General features: G+C 60.1%; 1 protein-coding gene across 1 annotated transcript in view; it reads left to right on the top strand.

Annotated features, from left to right (window-relative positions):
* Nucleotides 1–18,718, top strand: part of CACNA1G (calcium voltage-gated channel subunit alpha1 G) — a gene marked incomplete at its 5' end in the record, with an annotated part of 128,339 nt that continues 109,621 nt past the window's right edge. The window contains one exon of the mRNA XM_082775190.1: nt 1–278. Coding sequence (XP_082631316.1) covers nt 1–278 — 278 coding nt within the window. The remainder of the gene's footprint in view (nt 279–18,718) is intronic.

The raw sequence follows: 18,718 nt of genomic DNA on the forward strand, positions 1-18,718 counted from the left end.
ATGGACGAGGCTGGAGAGCGAGCGGTCACCGAGGAACCGGAGCCGGGCAAAACCAAGACTTTCATCCGTCTCAACGACCTGTCCGGGGCCGGGGGGCGGCAGGGGCAGGGGGCTGGGGTCGGGGAAGGGGTCGGGGTCGGGGTCGGGGGGGGCGGCAGCGGCGGCGGCGGCTCGGAGGCGGAGGCGCTGCCCTACCCGGCTCTGGCCCCCGTCGTCTTCTTCTACCTGAGCCAGGACAGCCGGCCCCGGAGCTGGTGCCTCCGCCTGGTCTGTAACCCGTATCCTTTGCAGGTGCCGGCGGCGAGGTAAGCCAGCACCCCCCCCCTTCCTTCCCTTTTTGGCCCGCACCCCCTTTTTTTTTTTTTTTGCCCACCCCCCCCTCTCCCTCGGCTGGGATTTTTAGGAGGGGATGGAGCCGTCTCGCCCCCCCCCCCCCCCCCCCCAACCCCGGTGCCCTCTCGGGAAGTTTGCTGGGTTGTTGCAGGGGGTGCATCTCGCTCCGTCCCGTTTGGGGGGGTCCCCTCCGCTGTGCCCCCCCCCCCCCCCAAATCCCCGAGCTCCCCCGGGGATGGGGAATGGGGGAACGGGGGCAGGGGCAGCGGGAGCCCCCTCCTCCTGCTCCTCTCCTGCTCTCCACGGCACACCGAAAGACCCCAAACCCCATAGCCCCCCCCATTTGCAGAACCCCCCTTTCTCCCTGACCCCGTTTCTCACCCGTTTTAGGCTACCCGCTCCCTTCCCTGGGGGTTTTAATGAAGCCAGGGGGGGAGGCGAGGCGGTGGTGCAGGGGGATGGAGAGGGGCTGGTTCGCTGCTCGCCTGCAGGGTCCCTAAATAATTCACGGTGTATGGGGCCGGCTGGAGGGCCCGCTCTCCCCAAACCCTCCCGAGCTGCCGTGGCCCAGGGGATGCTCCTGGCTCGGTGGGGTCCAGGCAAAAGGCAGGGGGGAGCGGGGTCCCATGGGGTGCCCATTGGCCGGGTCCCGGGGTGAGCCGTGACCCCACACAAGCTCCTGGTCTCCTCCAAACTCCCCGTCTGCTCTGCACAGGTTCCGTGTCCAAGCCGCTTTAGTCAAGTTTAAGCTTTCAAAAGAGAAGGAGTGTGGGGGGGAAAAGACAATAGAAAAGCCACTTCTTGCTGCAGTCTCGATGCCTTGAAAGCCTCCCTCGGAGTTGAGTCGCACCCAGCGCACGGCTCCTCGCATCGCGCCTGGTTTGCCATCCCCGAACTCCAGCTCCGGTGTGTTATCTGCAGGAACAAAAATCCTACGGGGGGATAAAAGGAGGCGATGTGGCTTCCAGCAGGGGATGGTGCCCGCGAGCAGCCCGTGCCCGGGGTGAGCGGGACCTTCCCGGGGCCGTGCAAAAGCCAGAGCCGAGCACGGGCGGGCAGAAACCCCACATCTGGAGTGGGAGAGGCTGTGCGGCAGCAGGGAGGACATGTTACACGGCACGGAGGGCCAGCATGTGCTGGGCGAGAGCTCCCAGTTCACACAAACCGGGAGTAAATCCGTCGGGGCTGAGGTCGGTGTGCCCGGGCGAGGGGCTGCGGGAGCTGTGGGTATTGTTTTAGTTAAGCTTCGGCGGTAATTCATCCGATAAACAGTCTGCCTCCTTTCCTAAAATGTCCCCCAGGAGGGGAAGAAAAGCAAGATTTCTCTTCCCAGTCATGAATGCTCCCTGCAGTTCCCCCCAGACCTCTCTCACACCAGCCAAGCCATCCGAGGCTGCGTTTATTTCAGCATCTTAGGAAATCTCGAAACTTTGTGAAGCGTTCTGTTTGGGGGAGGGATATTAACTGCGAGTCCGGGTGCTCTCGTTGCCTTCGGTGGATAATGCAATTTGTGACAGCTGATTTATGGACTTTTTTTTTTCAAACCCCCGCTTCTCCCCGGTGGTGTTGTTTTGAAGCAGGTGTCGACACCTGAAGGTTTTCAGCTGGTTTGGGTAAAATCCCCTCCACCCCGCTCCCTCCAGTGATGGCTTAAAATGCATCTTGTCCTCTGTGGCTACGAGTGGGATTGCTTTCATCCCTGGGAGAGGAGCGTTACCGTCAAAGCCTCCCCTGGGCACCTGCACACCCTGCTGTGCACAGGGCTGAGCGCTGGGCACAGCCCTGGGGGCTGGCGTTTTCCTCCTCTCCCGCTTCCAACAGGGAAATCGAACTGCTGGGAGCGATGCTGCAGGGCTGCGGGTCGGGTGGCTGTGAGCTGCTAGTTGTTTTCTGGGCCGCTGACCCACAGCTGGGGGAGCTTATTTAGAAAAAGCAAAGAAAATGTGGTCTTTAACCAGGTTAACCAGAGCGGTCTTGCTCGTGGGTTTGGCTCTCCGCAGCCCTTTGCTTTTTTAGATGTTACACTTTTATCTTGCTTATTGTGGTGGGCCAGAAAAGTGAAAAAGTGACTCTTCCTGTGCCATAATCTCCTAGGAATCGTGCCCTGGTGCCACAAACCTATAATCACCTCCTCGGAAAGTCCTTGCTGCCACCAGCTGCTCGGGGAGGAGTGACAGTGCCCGGCCACGTGGCTGGCAGGAGCCCTCCCTGCCCGCTGCCTTTGGCAGCCGATGGAGGGGCTCTCGGGGGCTTCTTCCGTGCTCTCATCTCGTTTTTGCCTCTCCCTGGGTGAGGCTGTGTGAATATCCACCTCCTGCCTGCTCCCCGACGTCCCCCTGCCCTCCGTGGTGGTCCCTGCGGGCAGGATGGGTGCTGCGGGTGTTGGCAGCGGGTGCTGGAGCTGCTGCTGCACCCAGAGCCCTGTCGCTGCCCTGGGAAGGACAGCTGGTGTCCCCGAGGCTGGCTGTGTCCCCAGGGCTTGTCACATCCCCATGCCACTGGGACGCTGCTCTGTATCCCTCCAGGCAGGTTATGTGACCGTGATGGCCGAGGCAGGGCGCAGGTTGATGGGCTGGGTGTCAGCAGGGATGCCAGGTCCTGCTGAGACGATTTGTTAGGCTCTTCTACCCTGTTCCAGCTCAAAGCATCCTCTGTTTGAGGCTGTTTTTCCCTTGGTCTGGAGCGGGGATGGGGGAAACCTGTGCTGGGCTCTCGTTCTGCTCCCTCAGGGCTAGAAAGAGGTCGCGGAGTTTGTCCTGATCCAGAAACTGAATGCTCCAGGGCCTGAAACGTTGGGTTTTTAACCTTAAAACTCTCGGTCTTGCAAAGCTCTCCTTCCCCTCCACCCCATGGTGGTCTTTGAAGGAAAACCTGGTTGGGGCCAGGCCCCCAAAGGGGAGGGAGGCGATGGGGACGTGCTGCAGGGTCACTGAGCTGGGGCTGGGGGCATCGGGGCTGGGGAAGGCTGGGCTGGTGGGAAGGGAGGAACGGGTGTCCCCGGGGGAAAGGAGGAGGGAAGCTGGTTATACTTGACTTTCCCTTGTAGAATAAAAGCTCCACGAAGGTTGGGAGGATGAAAGGCTGCAGCAGGGGCTGTGCCAGCCTGCTCCTCTGATCAGAGGCAAGAAACGAGGCTAGGGCTCGAGAGCTGCGCGGTGATTGAAGAGCAGGGCTGGAGAAAGTGGGGAGGATGCTGCTGCGTGGCGTCAAGAGCTCTGAACAGGAAAATAACAGCGTTACTGGAGGGCCTGTGATCTCGGCCGTGGTGCTCCAACCTGCCTCTTCCCGGTGGCTGCGCACGGAGCGGTTTGGCTGTACCGAGCTGCTGCCCCGCAGGATGCCTGGCACGGCCCCGTCTCATCCTCCTGGGGCAGAGCTCACGGCCTCTGGACCTTAGGTTTTAAATTTATTTTATGGCTGAGGGCTGTGTGGGGCCGGCTGGGGCTGAGCTCCCTGCTCCATGCCCATGTCCGTGTGTCCCACGTGCCGGAGCGTGGTGGGACGGGGCGCGAGCCCATCGAGCTCTGCTGTGGTTTGGGCTTCCCCAGCTGGATGTGCTCCGTGCCACAGGGGCACACGAGGTCCTTGTCCCCTTCTCGGGCTGGGTGCTGCTGCTCGAAGGGCTCAGCTGTAGCACGTTTAAAAGTGGTTGTTTTTTTTTTATCCAAAGGGTGTGTTTTAAGGGGGGAGCGTGTTAGTGCTCTTTGATTGTTGGTAGATTTGAGGACCAGGTCACTTCTGGGTGCAGTGAACCGAGGTGCTTTGTTTTGGGACGTTGAAACTGAAAGATTTCTCTTTTTTTTGTTTGTTTTAAAAACCCACCAAGGAGGAATTCAGTGGCTTCACCCGACCCGTGCTCAGTCCTGGTGCTCGCTTTTCTCCTCTCCTGCAGGTACCAGGTCACCGCTGAGCGCCTCCTGCTCACGGGGGATGCAGAAACCCCATTCCCTGCAGCTCACAGGGAACTGAAGGCTGTGGGGGGGGCTGTGGGGGTCCTCACATCCCCTCCCTGCCCGTGGGGACAAGGGGAATTGGGATGGGGCACAGCTGGCTGGGGATGGGCTGCTCTGCCTCCCATGCAGTGATATCAGGAGAAAAAGCAGGACTCACTGCCTTCTAGCAAGGGCAGCACGAGCGTGGTGTCTTTTTCCTTTTTTTTTTTTTTTTTTTTCCCCTTTTATTCCTCCTTTCCCAAGGGACAAATAACTCTGAAGCCTCTTCCCCGCCGCCCGGAGCCCTGCGGGAGCGAATTTGGGCTCGGCGCGGCGGCCGGCAGCCCCCTCGCTGCTGCCTCCCGAGCAAAGCCAGGAGCTGCTTGATCCTAATCTCGGTAACACACCGATCCTAATCTCGGTAACACACCGATCCCAATCCTAACACACAGATCCCAATCCTACTGCCTCCATCTCTGCATCCATCCAGCGCCGGGAGCCGCCGCTCCCTCCGTTGGCTGCTCCGCGGGTGTGTTTTCGAAGGGAGATTCTCTTCGGCGAATTCCCTCTCCCAAGGCTGTTGTGTCACATCTGGAAGTTTGTGTAGGAGTTTATCCAAGCGCTGGAGCACGGGGCAGCTTTTTCTCATTTAAAAATCATAGGCTGGCATTTTGAGCCGGGCTGGGGGGGGCGGGGGGGGGGGGAGGAGGAGGGCTGAGGGAGCCGTCTGCCAAAAAGGAGACTGGAGCAGAGGAATTGTAATGACTTCCAGAAGTTTTTCTTTTCTTTCTTTCTTCCTTTCTTTCTCTCCCTCCCTCCCTCCCTCTCGGCGCGCAGACAAAGGGCTGAGCCCATGCTGGTTATGTCATCCCAGCCCCAGGACCCGGCTTCCCCAGGGGGGGGACCGGGGGCTGCCGCGTCTCCGAGCCCCCCCCGGCAGGAAATCCAGGAGGAGGATTCCTGCGAGAAGCAGCGAGGAGATGCCCCCAGCCTGCTTTTAATTTGGGGAGGGGGTGGCTCTCCCCAGCCTCCTGCATCTCCTGGGGCTTGGACCCCTGGGGCCAGACCCCCCCGGGCACCTCTCATCGCCAGGGCTCCCCCCACATGCTGGTGGCACCCCTCGGCCGCTTGCTGCCCTTGAGTCCATCCTTTTGTGCTCCCCCCGGTTCGGTAGCACTGGGTGGTGTTGGAGTAGCTCGAGAAATGCCCAGGATTTTATGATGCATACAAAATTTTCTGCTTTCTTCTCCCCCCGCCGCCCCGCGCACCCCCTGCAGATGTTTTGGCACCGGGCTGAAAAAATGCCTCTCTCCCATTTTTCCTTTAAACTCTTTGCTTTTTTTTTTTTTTAATTTTATTTATTTCCTCGCAGAAAAGATCAGGCTTTTCTTTGCCTGGGCTTCTCGAACCCGGGTCTCTCTTAGCTCTCCATTTTTACTGTGTTTTGCTGGGAGGGAGAGAGGAAAAACCTCTGGCCCAAAGGAGCCCCCACGCTGGCTTTGTGCGCGGATCCCGCAGTCGCTTTCCCTGGGCAGCCTCAGCCCCCGTCCCGTGCACGGGGACCCGGGGAAGGAGCATCCACAGCCGGGCTGGGAGGGCTTTGAAGCCTTGCTGTGGTTTGGAGGGCTTGAAATTTTCTAGTTAATTAGGAGGCCTGAGTGTTTCTGGGTTTGTTCCGGGGCCAGAGTGTGGCTTTTTCTTCCCCTGGCGGAGGCTGCGGAGCGCCTTGGCTTTCCGCTGAGCGACCTAGATGGGGATTTTTTTTTTTTTTTTTTTTTTCCCTTTGGTTGGTGATGCACGCGGAGGTTTCCCCCAACCTGGCTTGGCTGCGCTCGCGAGCCTCGGCCTCTCAGCCAGGAATCCGGCCTGGCGCGAAGAAAAATAATAAAAATAAAAAAAATAAAAAAAAAAAAAAGAGGAGGAAATTCTCATGGTTTTATATAACCGAGTGAGTAACAATTGATCGTGCTTTGGGATGCTTTCACATCTGCTTCCTACCAAAGCCTCGGCAAAGAGGCTTTGAGCGGATGGAAAAAAAAAAAAAAGCACATTTTTCACCCTGACTATTTGGCCGAGAGAAAGTTTCGGGCTCGCTCTCTGCCCGCGGTGGCGTGGTGCTGGTCGCTGCCCCCAGCACGAGCGGGGCTGTGGGGACACCCACATGTGGGGACGCAGCCACCGAACGTCCCGGGGGCACCCTGCAGCCACAAGTGGATGGGGCTCGGCTTGGCCCCGGCGTCTGGAGCGTGGTTTTGTTGGAATTTTTCATGCGCCTCCCAGGAGGAAGGGCTGGGGGTGGTTTTGGGGGTGCATCCGTTGCTCTCGCCCTCCTCGGTTCTCCCTCGGCTGGGATGCGTGCCCTGGAAATTTATCCAAGGGATGTGGGGTGTCCCCCTGGGGGGCAGCACAAAATCAAACCCAAATGCTGAAGCCCATCGGGCAGGTGATGGGAGGGAGCTGGGAACTTGGCAGGGACGAGCTCAGAAAGAAAAGGGGATTTATTTGCTGTAATCCACGCTCCAGCCCCACGCTCGCAGGGTTCCAGTAGCAAAGCAGCCTTAGACTTCGCTCTCATTTGGGTCTCTTCCAAGAGATTTTTCCCCCGGTGCATCCTCTGAACCTGCCTCGGGATGCTCCTGATGAGTGTTTGGGGCTGGAGGGGGCTTCACCCACCCGCCCATCCCTGCGCTTTGTGCCCCCCCTGGGATTTTCTGGGCTTCAGAACCGACACAGGCCGGGTTTGGAGCTTCTCCTGCCTGGTACTGACGGTCTCCAAGGGGCTGGCGGCCACAGCAGCAGCCCAAGGCAGAGCCCTCCCCTGCCCAGATGGCGGATAGGACTTGTTAATGATTTGTTAATTCAATTAGGAAGCGATCGTTAACCCCTTGCGAGGACACAGCTCCCTTCTGCAGGGCAGGGTTCGCCCCCACGCCTGTGGCTCCCGGTGCCAAAATATTTATTTGGCGTTAAGCTGACAGCCACGCTATGCAAGCCGAGATGTTAATCGGGAACGGGGCTCGTTGGCAGCACTGGGCTGAGACCGGGCTCCTGGGGGGGAGCATTTTGGCTCCCTCCCCACCCCAGGGGCCGTAGGAAGCAAATGTTCCCTCTGCTGAGCCCTGAACGAGGCTTTGAAACGCAGTCGATGTGCCGTGCTGTAACCAGCCTCCCCTTCAGCCTTACCCAGGGACAGCCTGAAAAACCCAGGTCTGGTCGGGCTGGCGGCACCTGGCTCGGCGGTGCAGGTGTAGGGTGCCTTGGTTTTGGGGGTGTCTTGAATTTTGGGAGCCTTCCTCTCCCGGCAGGCTGGCTGCAGCAACGCTACCTTAACTGGAGAGAAGAGAGAGCCCGGTAAGGATGATGAATAGCGGGGCCCTCGTGCTCCGCTGAATTAATGCTTATTTGGGCAGGCAGGGAGGAGAGGAATTAAATTAATATCTGACTTGTAACTGCTACTGTATGTGCTTATTGACTTATCTGGCTTTGGAGGAGCATAAATACGTCTCAGGATATGCCCCCGAGACCGCAATCTGCCGGGGTCATGGCGCAGGTCTGTCTCTGATGCTCCTTTAGAGACTCGCTGCGACTTCTGGGGTCACGGCTCCTAATTCCTCTGACAGAGGACCCGGCCGCTCGCAGATGTGAACGTGTTTGTGCTGCACCACGAGCCAATGTCATAAATCTTGAGGGCCTGCGCCTCGCGTAAATCGCGTTTCTGCCTGACCCCACCGACAGCTCGGGGCTGGGGGCGGCTCGGGCTCGGGGGAGCGAGCGGGGTGTGTGAAGCCCCTCGGTCCTGAGACTGCCTTGATTCCAGCTGCAGCCCCTTTCCTCGTGCTTCCAGCCATTCCCCGAGCTTTTGCCTGCTTTGGGCAGTTGTTGATGGGCTGGGGATGCCTCGGTGAGGCAGGCTGGGGGTCTCAGACAGCCCTGCTGCCCTTCCCAAGGGGGCACGAACCCACAGATCTGTGCAGAAGAGCAAAAGCTTCCCTGGTTCAGGTGTCCCAGGGGGTGTAACACCAAACCTTGTTGTGCTGTGGGTGCTGGGGTGGGCACTGCTGCCCGCTTCCCCTGTGCACAAGGAAGGGGAAGGGGCATTTCCTTCTCCCAGCTGCTCGCCCCATCCTGCAGGGGCACGTCCCTTTGGAAACCTCCTCCTCTGGCTGGCCTGGGGGAATCCTGCCCGGTACCAGACTGGGAACCAGCTGAGGAGCCCAGCACCAGCGTGGGCACCCATGGCAGGGGTGGGGACGCTGCCCTCCCTCGTCTCGGTAACTGGGATTTGTCTCCTCCAGCAGCGGACATTCAAATCTCGCAGCTGGGCTCTGGGCTTGGCTTTTTGCTCTGTTTTGTTCTCTCCTTTCTCGCAGCCCCGTGGAGCTGGGTTGTCTCCCTTCCAGGAGCTCGGAGGGCTGGGCAGGTCGTGGTCAAGCTGCAAATCCGGCCGCGAATTCCCTTTTGTGACAAAAAGGATGCTCTGAAAACACCGTTCTGCGCCTCCTCCCCTCCCCAAACCCCTCCTTTTACCTTCCCCACACCTCGACTTCCCACCTCGCAGTTTTACTATTGCCTTGGTTTCCCATGGGGGCAGGCTGCAGGTTGGTGTGTGTGTGTGTGCGATGAAGCTATTCGAGGAGTTGTGATCTCTGCGTTTCATTTTGCAGTTCAGCTGGAAAGATCTCGTTTCCAAATACACCCACACACAGGCACGGCGAGAGAAAGCAGGCGAGGGAGCTGCTCAGGGGGATGGGGCGGCCGTGGAGAGCGCGCTGAGGAGGGGACCGGGGCGGGCAGGGCTCGGTGCCAGGCATGGAGCAGCCCCGAGGCTTTCCCTGCGCTCGGTGAATCCTATCTGGAGTGATTTTTTAAGGCTTTATTTAGGGACTGGAGGCGCTACCCTGCGCCCCGAGGCTGCATCTTGAGGTGATGCACGTGCTGGGCTGTGCCTGTGGGTGGCCGGCTGCCCTGCTGCTGAGCAAAAGGGGGCTGGGGGCAGCCAGAGAGAGAGGTCCTGGGGGCAAAGGTCTTGCTCTGGATGTGGAGAGCTAAAATTGTGCCCAGGATTGGCCTGGGGAGGCAGGGGAGGGTATGGGACACCCCAGTGTGAAGGCATGTGAGCGTGTGCGTACCCACTGTGTGCTGAGCAGGGCATGGCAATGTGGAATAAATGCAGAGGTGCAGAGAGGAGTTGTGAAATTCCTCTTCCAGTGACCTTCAGGCCCAAGCCACCTCGCTCCCAAAGCTCATCGGGTGCTGCAGGAACCCGGCTGTAGGTCCCCGTCTGCGCCCTCTGCCCAGCACCATCCTGACCGGCCCAGGTCCTGCCTCTGGCTCTGGGCCACGCGGGGAGCTGCTGGCGGGGTGGGCGCATCCAAGGGGGGCTGGGATTAGCAGAAAGCACGAGGATCTTCATGCTGGTGGCACCTCAGTGTGCACAAAATAGGGTCCCTGTGTCCCCCCTACCCCTGGGTCCGTGTCCAGCAGGGCCGGTGGCAGCGGCCACCCCGTGCTCGTGCACCGTGCTCGGCCCCCGTGCGCCGCATCCTCCTGCCGAGGCTTCTGCGTGATTTTTTCCATCCGTCTGAAGCGGCTGAGCTCATACAACAATATTCCCCGAGCCAACACTGCTCCTTTTTGAAGTCCCTTGTTTTGGTATCCCTCAGGCTTCACCTTCCTAGCCCCGAAACACAACACCCCCTTGGCGCCGCCGCCTTCCCCTCAGCACCACGGCTCCGCTCATCCCCTGCGCCTCGCGGGGGCCACCCTGCGAAACCACTGCCCTGTCCCCGAGGGGGTCACTGCATCCACCACAAATTTGAAGTGGAAATGGGGATGCTCCGGGCCCTGCAGCCTGCGGTGTTTGTCTTAGCCGGGTGCCAGGGATGCCAGGGCAGTGAGTTATCCCGCTCTGCGGTCAGGGTGGAAGCCAGGGCAGGAGGGAGCGGGGAGGATGTGGCAGTGAGGAGCGATGGCGAGGCGCTCCCAGCCAGCGCTCGTGGCCAAGAATTGGGTTTTGCTGGGGTTTCGCTCCGTTATTTGTATTTATTTTATTTTTTTTTTTTGTTGCTGGCTGAACTGGCTGAGAGGTGAAGCCTGTGGGCTAAGCAGCGGAGGTTCCGGGAAATATTTCGCCTCGCTCGTGGTGCTGGGTTTTGTGTTGCTCTGGCAGCGGATGAAGGCGGCGGAGCGCAGGCAGCTTGGCGCAGGGCTCTTGTTCCCCAGCTCCGCCCGGCCACGAGCGGCGAGAGAAAACACCAGCGAGCCGCATGCCTCTCCGGGGCCCGTTTGAACTTTTCTCCCTCTTTTTTTTTTTCCCCCTTTTTCTTCGAGCCAGGACCTTGCTGAGGGGCCGGCATCCCCAGGCAGAGCTCACATCCGTGGTGGTGTGCTGCCAGCCCTCTCTGGGCTGGGGCTTTTCTGGGATTTGCCTTTCCCCCTGATTTTCTTCCCATGGCTTTCGCCCCTCAGGCTCTTGTGCTCGCTGCTGGGCACGGGGCAACCACGGCTGAAGGCAAAAACTGTTGAGGCGAGGATGTGAGCTGCTGCTCGTGGCCTCCTGTGTGTTCTCTCCCATTAAAATCTTAAATTCTGCCATTTTTTGACAAGATTTGGGTTTTCCGCGCTGAGCCGCAGAGTCTCTATGGCAACAGCTAGAGGCAACTTCCCTCCCCAACCCGTCTGATTTTGCAGAGGGGGAGAGGACGGGCGCGGGCACGTGCCCGGGAACTGTTTGAACCCCCAGCGTGTGGGGCAGGGAGCAGGAACAGGGGCACTCGGTCACGGGGAGACGCAGAATTGCATCAAGCAGGGGACTACAGTGAGCTGTGCCCCCCCTGCCCCTCGTGTGTTCTCCTGGCTGTCGGGGGGAGCAGTGCCGCGTCCACCCCGCTGTCCGTCCGTCTGTCCATCCTGGGGCTGCTTTGGGGTTTTCTGCTGGGGTTTGCTGTGCCCCAAGGAGCACAGCGAGGTGGTGGCAGAGCTCGGAGGCGCGATGAAAACCCTAACCTTTCAGGAAAAGCCTCGCAGAAAGGAATGGAAAGGGAGTCAGCTGGGCTAGATTGAAACGTAATAGGTTTGGGGAGTAATTTTGAGAGTCCTATACTGGAGGTCTTTCTAGAAAGATACTATACAACTTAATAACATGTTATATTCCTATATATTATATTTAAATCATCCTATAGTATTGTGTAGGAGGAATCTAATTTTCCACTACAGGGTAATATACCTTCCTATAGGTTTTTTTATCGTGTTTTTTTTTTTTTTTTTTTTTTTTTTTTTGTCCAGTGGAGTTAAATAAAAAAAAATTATATCCTTCCTGGAAAACCTAACGAGATGACGAGAAAATAACGGCTTTAATTTATTTAATAAAGGATATAAGTATTTTTCCTGGGGGTTTATATGGCCACAAAAAAAAAAAAGAAAAAGAAAACTCACTTTGAGCTTGTTGGGAAGGGGTTTGTGAGCGGAGGGAGAGGGGTCCTGGGGCCATCGGACCGGTCCCCAGGGGTTCATTGCCAGGAATACTGTCCCTGGGAGCAAAGAGTGGGTCCCCCATCACCTGGGGGAGTCCTGCATTGGGTGGCAGGGGTCTCACTGTGTTGTGGGTTATATCCTTGGGGTGCAGGAGGCGCTTGTGTTTATCCTGAGGTGCCGTGGGGGATGCGTTTCTGCCTGGTGATGCCGGGTTTGGGGCCGGATCCATCTCCAAAGCGGTGCTGTGCTAAGGGCAGGGCTGCATCTGTGGGCTCGCCTTGCTCCCTGGGTTTTGGGGTCTCCAGTTGCACCATGGCCAACAAACCCCTATTGCTGTGCGCCCTGCTCGGGTAGGGGGAGGCTCCCCAGGGGCTGTGGGGCCGGGCTCCTCCATCCCAGCGGGCAGCCGCCCATCACTGCATCCTCGGGGGATCTGGGGACCCGTCGGGCACCTGGCACCTCCGTGGCCTCCTGGGGGAAGCCGGTGGCCCTGGTCCTTGGGGGTCCCCAGAGGACAAGCGCCTTTTAATAGCCATGGCAACTAATAAGCCCCGCGCGGTGACATCCCGCCGTCGCCTTGGTGACGGGCCGCACATCACATAGCAACATGTGCCTCACGTACCCATGGAAACGGGAGGGTTTTTAGCATCACCCCGGTACATCTCCGCTCAGGGAAGGTGCCGGGGCTTATCCCTACATGACCCTGCTGCGGGCAGGGCCGTGCCCGGGGGCTGCGTGGCTGAAATCCCAAAGGGGATTTGGGATGGCGAGGAGACCCCCGGCACGGGGAGGGAGCGGGGTTTGGTGGGGACAGGGCAGGAGCACGGCGCTTGGGGGTTTGTCATGAGGGCTGCAGGTCTGGGGGGTGGAAATCATTAGAATTAGTTATCTGATGGGCTCATTGAACGGGGGAAAATAAGAAAAGGTGCTGTGGGATGGAGGCTGGAAACCTGCCTTGCTGCGGGCAGGGTGGTGTTGCAGCAGGATTTTCGCAGGCAGCCCGCAGGCTGGTTTTCCCCAGGGTCACCTCCTCCTCCTCAGGCTCCCACCTTGGGTTTTTCCCAGTGGGATGCAGAGGCTGGGCAGCGCTGCTCCTCCCTGGGCAGCACAAATCCTCTGGGGGTTTGTGGCCCCAACACGTGGCCGGGTGGGATGGGGCTGCACGACCCCACGGTGGGGCCCCGGCAGCAGGTGCCGGGTGCAGCACTCGCACTGCGATGCTTCCCATTAAGCATTTTCCTGGTATTTGCCACTAACAGGCTGGAAAATTTAGGAGCTGGTTCGTTTGTAGCTGCTGAAGTGCTTCTTGCAAGCACACGCAGCCCTTCTTTCCCTGGTTTTACAGACTTGCCCTTAAAACAACCTTGTGCGGGCACTTTGGAGAGCAAAAGAGCCAGAGGCCATGGCCCGGGGCCGGTGTGCAGGTGGCTCTGTGGGGTGGTTCAGGTTGCCCCTGCAGATCTGTGGGTCTGTCTTGGTCAGGAACTTGGTGCTGTCATGGACAGGCTTTAAAAACGTTGGAAATCTGCACCAAGAGCTCTGCTGGACCTTAGGCTGGCAGCAGGGCCGCTTCTGTGCTTGTGGTGTGTTTCTGCCCACCCGTCAAGGCTCTGGGGTGTGCTGGTCCATGCCGGTGGGAAATCCCTTCCCTTGCCCCCAAGTCTCACCGAATATCTCACCGTGTGCCCCAGGGGCGGTCGGACATTGGATGGTTTAGAGTTCAGAATAAAATCAGCCAGGAAGCCACGACAAAAGGTCAAAGGAAGGGGCGAGGCGATGTCCTGGGGCCGTGCCATCCCCGAGGAACCCCATCATGAGGCTGGGCTGCCCTGGCTGCCTGCTCTGGGATCCTCACACCCCATCTCATCTCCTGCAGCAGCAGTGTTGGCACTGGGGGGCTGCCTCGGGGGGGTGTCCGTGCCGCTGGCCTTGTCCAGGGCCGGAGTCTGGTGGAGAAGCTGCTGCTCGTACCTGTAGCCGTGGGTCTGCCCCCGGGCTCGCTCCTCCCGGCGTGCTGCAGCATTTGTGCATCTGACAAATCTTCGCATTTATTTTCCCCCTACAACTTGGGGAGTGCAGCCAGCCTCTCCCCGGCCCTGCCCTAACGAATCAGCTCGCGATTCCCAGCGTGTTTTTGGCACCGGGCTGGAAATCCCAAGGCTCTGTTCAACCAGCAGCCAGCCAGTAAAAATAATAAAAAAAAATAATAAAGAAAAATGGGGAAGGAGGGGGGTAAAACTCAACTGCTGGGCTTCTTGCCATGGCTAGGATGTGGTGCTCTAGGGGATGTACCCCAGCCTTGGCCATCGGTGTGGCTTGCAGGAGCCTGGAGGAGCAGGGTTGGGGTCTCCACGAGCTCATCCGGCCCCGCTGAGGGGTTTGGGGGTGACGGAGGCAGCGCTGGCCGCAAAGGAGGGCTGCAGCCAGCTCGGCGAGGCTTAATTAAATGTGAAATCCTGGCCCTTGTCTCCCGGGCTTTGGCTTGGGATGCCGCGGGTAGGAAATCACTAGAAGGAAATAATGAGAATTAGAGCAACTTCAAGGGCCGCTGCCTTCCCGGCTGGCACGAGGCGAGCGAAGCACGGGGCTGCAGAGCTTTGGGGCAGCGGGACGCAGCCTAACTTCTCCTTGGGGTATGTGGGGCATGGACGGGGTCGTGCCTGGGGTTGTGGGGCAGCTTTCTGGGGAGGCTGTGCTGTCCCTCATCGCTCCAGCTGTGTGCTGCCCGGAGCTGGGACTCACTCGGGGTGGGAGCTGGCTCTCTGCGATCCCCCAGGCGCTCAGTGACCGAGCCTGGCAGCGAGCATCTCCTGCAGTAGGTGTCCTTTATTTTTTTTGTGCGTGTGTCTCTCCTTTTCTTTAGAGGCATGCTCATTAAGGCTGCAAAGAGCCTTACTGTAAATTGGATACAAATGTACAGTTAACACCAACTCTCCCCAAGGCCAGTGGAGGTATTCTGGTATTTAACGGAGATGAGGGGAGAGATCCAGGGGAAAAAAAAAAAAAAAAAAAAAGGAAAAGTGGCTCTAATTGAGGCTGGTATTTGAACAGTGAAGACCAATTAATGCTCCTGAATCAATAGGGCTGCGTGACTGAACTAATACAGCCCTGCTGAGGGTTTGGGAGCACGCAGCTCCTGGGATGCTTTTGCCCGGAGCCCGTCTGGGGCGAGCTGTGGCCGTGCAGGGACCTTGGGGTTTGCAGAGCCCTCAGGGTTTGCAGCCCTGAGGGGCTGTGGGAGGTGCAGATAAGATGATTTGCCCTCAGACGTGCAGGAAAAGCAATGGGAGGCAGAATTTTCATGCTGGCAACCTTGGGCACCATCGGGGGACGAGCCCTGCCCCGAGCTGCCTGCAGCTCGCCCCGGTGCCCTTCCCCTCCCTGCTGCTCCTCCCAGCCCCTCGCTCCCTTTTCCAGGTTAGAAATCCAGGACGCTGCCGGATGCGCTGGAGGAAGGTGGGGGAAAGGCAGCCAAACCTGGCGGGCTCGGGAGGTTATTTCTGGCCGGGCTCGGTGCCGCGCTCGCTACCTTTCGCTGCCTCCTTCCCACCTCCCACGGCCCCGCTGCAGCTGGGGCGGAGGAGCCAGAGCCAGCCCCGTGGCGATGGGGGCAGGAGGCAGAGCTGATGGCAGCTCCTGGAGGCTGCCTGCCAGCACAGGAGGGTTAGTGGGTTGGAAAAATATGGCCAGGAGTGTCAGTGGGGACCTTCCTCCCCCTCGGTGCTTTCCCCCCACGCCCTGATCCTTGAGCTGGGTGAGGGTCTGGGCGAACCGAGCGCATCCCCATCGCCTCCAGGCAGGCTCTGTGGTGTGAATGGAGAGCCTGGCTTCTGTTTTTTACGCTTTTCTCGTGATTTCTGCTGTGTTCCCATGGCTCCAGCTGCCGGGACAGCCGGGGGAGCAGCTGGCAGCGCGCTCAGCCCCGGTGCCACACACGTGCCCGAGCAAAAGCTGCGAGCGAAGGGAGCTGGCGGTGTGGGGGCTGCTCCAAAAAACTATTTCCCAAGCGTGCCGAGGTTCGCTCCCCACGGGGGAAATCTCAGTGCTGGGCAGGATGATGCCCTCCTCGCTTCCCCAGCAAGGATTTGGGCTCAGCATCCTCCACGGCGAGGGGCTCCGGGGGCCTCTGGAGCGGCACGGCCGGCGCCGGGCGGGCTGTGGGGCTGGAGGCACGTGTGTTTGTGGCGGGCAGAAAGTAAACGCTGTCACTTCGCATTACCAAGTGAACGCTGTCGCTTCGCGTTATGGCCCCGCTCACCCGCGCTCGGGCGCTGGCAGCCGCAGCCCGGCCCCGGCCTCGCTGCAACACGAGCCCCGGCGGCACGGCCAAGCACGGCGCCGGCCAAACCGAGCAGCCCGGGCTTGGCTGGGAAGGTTCTTGCACAACCTCCATCCAGGCCCCTCTCCTCACCGCTTTTTGCCCTCCGAGGGGGATCCGCAGGGCTTTCTGCTGGGTTTGGCATCCAACGGGTGCTGCTGAGCAGATAACGGGGCGGTGCGCAGCCCCGTTTTTGTGTTATTTGTTATTTATTTTATGATATTGCAAAATGCAGGGCGGCACCTTGCGCACGTGCTGGTGCCCCTGGGTGTCACCGCTGCCTGCAGTGGGAGCAGGATGAGGCTGCTGCTGCCCCAGCACCGGGGCAGGATGGTGCCCGAGCCGCTAGCACACGGCGCTGCTGAGCGCTGCGAGGAGGAAAGAGCCGAAATATTTATCTTGGAGACACAAGAAAAGCCATGAGCAGGGAGCCAGGAAGGGGAGGGCGGGTGGGGAAGGCTCGCAGTGTGCTGGCTTTCTCCTGCTGCTCCCTCCCCACACGCCCTTCTTCCCCAGCCCCGGCTCTCCTCGTCCTCCCCGGGGGGAGCAGCCGGTGCTGGCAGCATCTCCTGGCTCCAAAGCGGGGGGAAACCATCCCACGAGCCCCTTGCCCCTATGGGGAGGGGGAGATGTGGGATGGAGACCCCCACCCAGGAGGCTGCCAGCCTCGCTGCCACCTCCCGGGGGGTGAGCAGGGCTCTGGGGGGGCACGGAGGGGTGGTGCTGAGCCCCCCAGGGTGCCTGGGGAGGTGGCGGAGGCGGGGATGTCCCTGAGGGGTCCCTGTGGGGCTGGCACCAGGGGCTGAGGGTTGCCAGTGGCTCCGTGGATCCGTCCCTTCCCCAGCAGCTCCCTGCTGGGTTGGGGGCCCCGGGGGGGTCAGGAAGCCCCCCAGGTCTGTCCTGCCTCAGTGTCAGCCCCGTGGGTGCTGCGGGGAGTGCATCCTCCCCAGCGGGTGACGTGAGACGAGGATTTGTAATTGGCAGCTCGCTGGCTTCGGTCCCACGGCTCGCGACCTTCCTGCTGCTCCCACTATTTTGTGTTTTGCTTCTTAAAATATTTACGTACGTCTATATAATGTGAGCTTGGCAGCGGCCGTGCCTCAACACCTGCTATTTCCCCGGGCGGGGGTTTGCTAACGTAACAGCCTCCCCGGTCCCCGGGGCCTCATAAAACCCCGCGGAGCTGATGGAAAGCCTGGGCTGGGGCTCTGCGGTGTCTCTGTGGGGCTGTGGGGTGGGGACGGGGACGGAGCTGGTCCTGGCTCGCTCCTGGTGCATCCCATCCCCTTGGCCAGGCACCTGGGAAGCGTGTCCCCACGCACGGTGCTGCCGCTTCGCCTTTTTATTTAAGCCTCTCGCTCGCTTCTAACAATAACCCCAGGGAACGGGTTCATGCTCTGCACGGGTGACCTACCAAGGGCACGGCTGGTTTGTAGGAACGGCCGAGCACCCATCTGTTATCCCTTGGTGCTGTGGGGTCTGGCTGCGTGGGACAAGCTCCGCATCCATCCCACTCTGGTCCCCGAAGCCACCCGCGCTCTGCCCCCGGCCCCGGCTGCGGTTTTTATAAGCCTGAGAATGGATCCCAGGGACAGCCGAGGCTCTCCGGGGAGCGGGGTCACGGCGATGCAGAGGAAATCGCTCCCTGGGAGCGGCTATCCAGAGGGGAAGAGGCCGGCCGTGCCGCGTTCACACGGGGCCGGGAGCGGGGCCGGGGCGCGGGAAGGCGCTGGCACGCGGGGCGCGCTCCCCACGGGGTCACGGCGTGCTCGAGGCTCCCTGCCCCGGCGAGGTGCTTCGGAGGAGGATTTAGCACATGGAGGTGCTTGGAAGATAGCATCACTGCTTGTATGGGCCAGGCTTTGGGTCCGCTGCCGTGGGCTGGGGGAGCCCAAAAAGGGACAAAGCCGGGGGGCAGCAGGTGCCGCAGCAACTCTCTGCTCGCCCTCTCCAAGGGAAGGCTGTGATTTTGGGGGGAAGGAAGGCCTGCCCCTCAAGTCCCGAATGCCACATGTGTTTTCTTTTTTCCCCATTTTAACTCTCTCCGATGGTATTTCCAGCCCTCGCAGCTGCAAAGGGCAGCTGGCAAACCCCCACCTGGTGGGCTCTCCGTGTTGAAGGGCCCCCAGCCCCCTTCCCCCAGCGCAGGGGGGCGGCAGCAGCAGCAGAGACACCCAGGGGCTGCTCCTTCTTTACCTGAGGCCACTTGCTGTGCTTTCTGGAAATAACCTGTCTGGGGCTGTGGGCAGAGGTTGGCCCCCGGTGCCAGGGGTTTGCTGCCTTTATTTCACTGCGCTCACCCAGAGCCGCGCGCTGCCGTGTCCCGTTGCACCGTGCCTGTTTGCGCCTTGCACCCGGCTAAAATCTGGGGGGCTCCCAGGGCTGGGTGTCGGGGTGAGGATGGGGATGGTGTGGGACAGCCTGCGGGGTGGTGAGGACAGCAGGTGTGGCCTCAGGGGGCAGGGATGAGGCAGCGGGGCACGCAGGATGCTGTCCCTGGACGTCCCCGCTGTGGCCCCGTGCCCCGATGGAGCCGTGCCTCCCGTGGGCAGGCGTGGGCCCTGCCGGAGCACGTTTCCCTGTGGGACATCCCCAGCCCCCATTGTTCCTCTGCTGCTCCCTCCCCAGGCACCAAGCAAGGCTTTCCACAAGCATCCCACCC

Source organism: Aythya marila (assembly GCF_965140915.1).
Source record: "Aythya marila genome assembly, chromosome: 18".
In the NCBI taxonomy this organism is placed as follows: Eukaryota; Metazoa; Chordata; class Aves; order Anseriformes; family Anatidae; genus Aythya; species Aythya marila.